The sequence below is a fragment of the Solanum tuberosum genome, unplaced genomic scaffold (assembly GCF_000226075.1).
Source record: "Solanum tuberosum cultivar DM 1-3 516 R44 unplaced genomic scaffold, SolTub_3.0 scf00009, whole genome shotgun sequence".
NCBI lineage: Eukaryota > Viridiplantae > Streptophyta > Magnoliopsida > Solanales > Solanaceae > Solanum > Solanum tuberosum.
This window is the reverse complement of record NW_006238935.1, coordinates 797,221-798,400: the sequence shown is the minus strand read 5'-3', so window position 1 is coordinate 798,400 and position 1,180 is coordinate 797,221. Positions and strand designations below refer to the sequence as shown.

Below are 1,180 nucleotides of genomic sequence, written 5' to 3'. Positions count from 1 at the left end.
CACTACCAGAACTAGATGCTCCCTCTCTGCCTCCGCCTCTATCCCTACGTGCTAAAGTCTGGGGTCCACGTCCTGTAGACTGTGCTGATGTAGAGGAACCTACTGCTGACCTGGTTGACTGACCTATACCACCCTGACCTATGGTAGGGCAGTTTCTCCACCCATTCCCCTCCTGTCCACAAGAATAACAACCTGTGGAACCCTATTTGCACCTCCCGAATGCATCATACCACAAGTTGTGCAACGCGGCGGTGCTGTCCTAGCCTGGCCTGAGCCTCTCTGCTCCTGAGAGCCTGATGCTCGTGAACCCTCACCTGGGCCTGACTGTCCATGACGATCAAATATACTCCCCTGGAACTGCTGTGGTGGAGGTCTAGGTGGCCTACTAGAATATCGAGGTCTGGGACCACCCTGAATATCTCCATATGAACCAGCGGGCCTATCCCTCTTTTGTCTCTCTCTATCGACCCTGTTAGTCATATACTGAAGATGTCGGTGATCCTCTATGCCTTGTGCAAAGGCCTGAATTCATGAGATATCCATATTATCATTTAGTGCAGCGGTAGAACAAGCGTCGATATAGTCTGAGTCAAGCCCTCTCACAAATCTACGCACCCTGTCATTCATCGTATCAACAAATGCTGGTGCATATCTAGCCAATGAATCAAATCTCAGCCCGTACTCTCGGACACTCATGCTGCCCTGTCGGAGGTTCAGAAACTGGTCCACCCGGCCATCCCTAATCTCCCGAGGTAAATAATGATCTATGAAAGCTTCTGCAAAGCTATCCCAAGTGGGTAGAGATGCATCATTTCCCCTAGATTTCTCCCAGCTTTCGTACCAAAATACTGCAACATTACGCAATCGAAATGCTGCTAACTCAACTGACTCAGTAGCTGAGGCATGCATGACTCTGAAGATTCTATGAAGTTGATCAACAAAGTGCTGAGGGTCCTCTCTGCGATATGTCCCTGCAAATTGTGGAGGATTCAAGGCAAGAAATTCACGGACTCTCGAACTTTCGGGCCCTTCAGAAGGTCCTGCAACATCTGGCACAACTGGCTGGTGATGTGCGGCTACTAATTATGCTAGCATATATACTGCACTCTTGAAATCATAATCAGATAGAATAGGAGGAACTAGAGATGATACTGCTGGTGGAGCCGGGGGTCCTGTAGCC

At 49.3% G+C, this 1,180-nt stretch overlaps 1 protein-coding gene across 1 annotated transcript in view; it reads right to left on the bottom strand.

Moving 5' to 3' along the window:
* LOC102589481 (uncharacterized) overlaps positions 1 to 1,180 on the bottom strand; it is a gene marked incomplete at its 3' end in the record, with an annotated part of 15,686 nt that overhangs the window by 10,314 nt on the left and 4,192 nt on the right. The window contains exon 2 of the mRNA XM_006339328.1: positions 193 to 522. Within this exon, the coding sequence (XP_006339390.1) occupies positions 193 to 522 (330 nt within the window). The remainder of the gene's footprint in view (positions 1 to 192; positions 523 to 1,180) is intronic.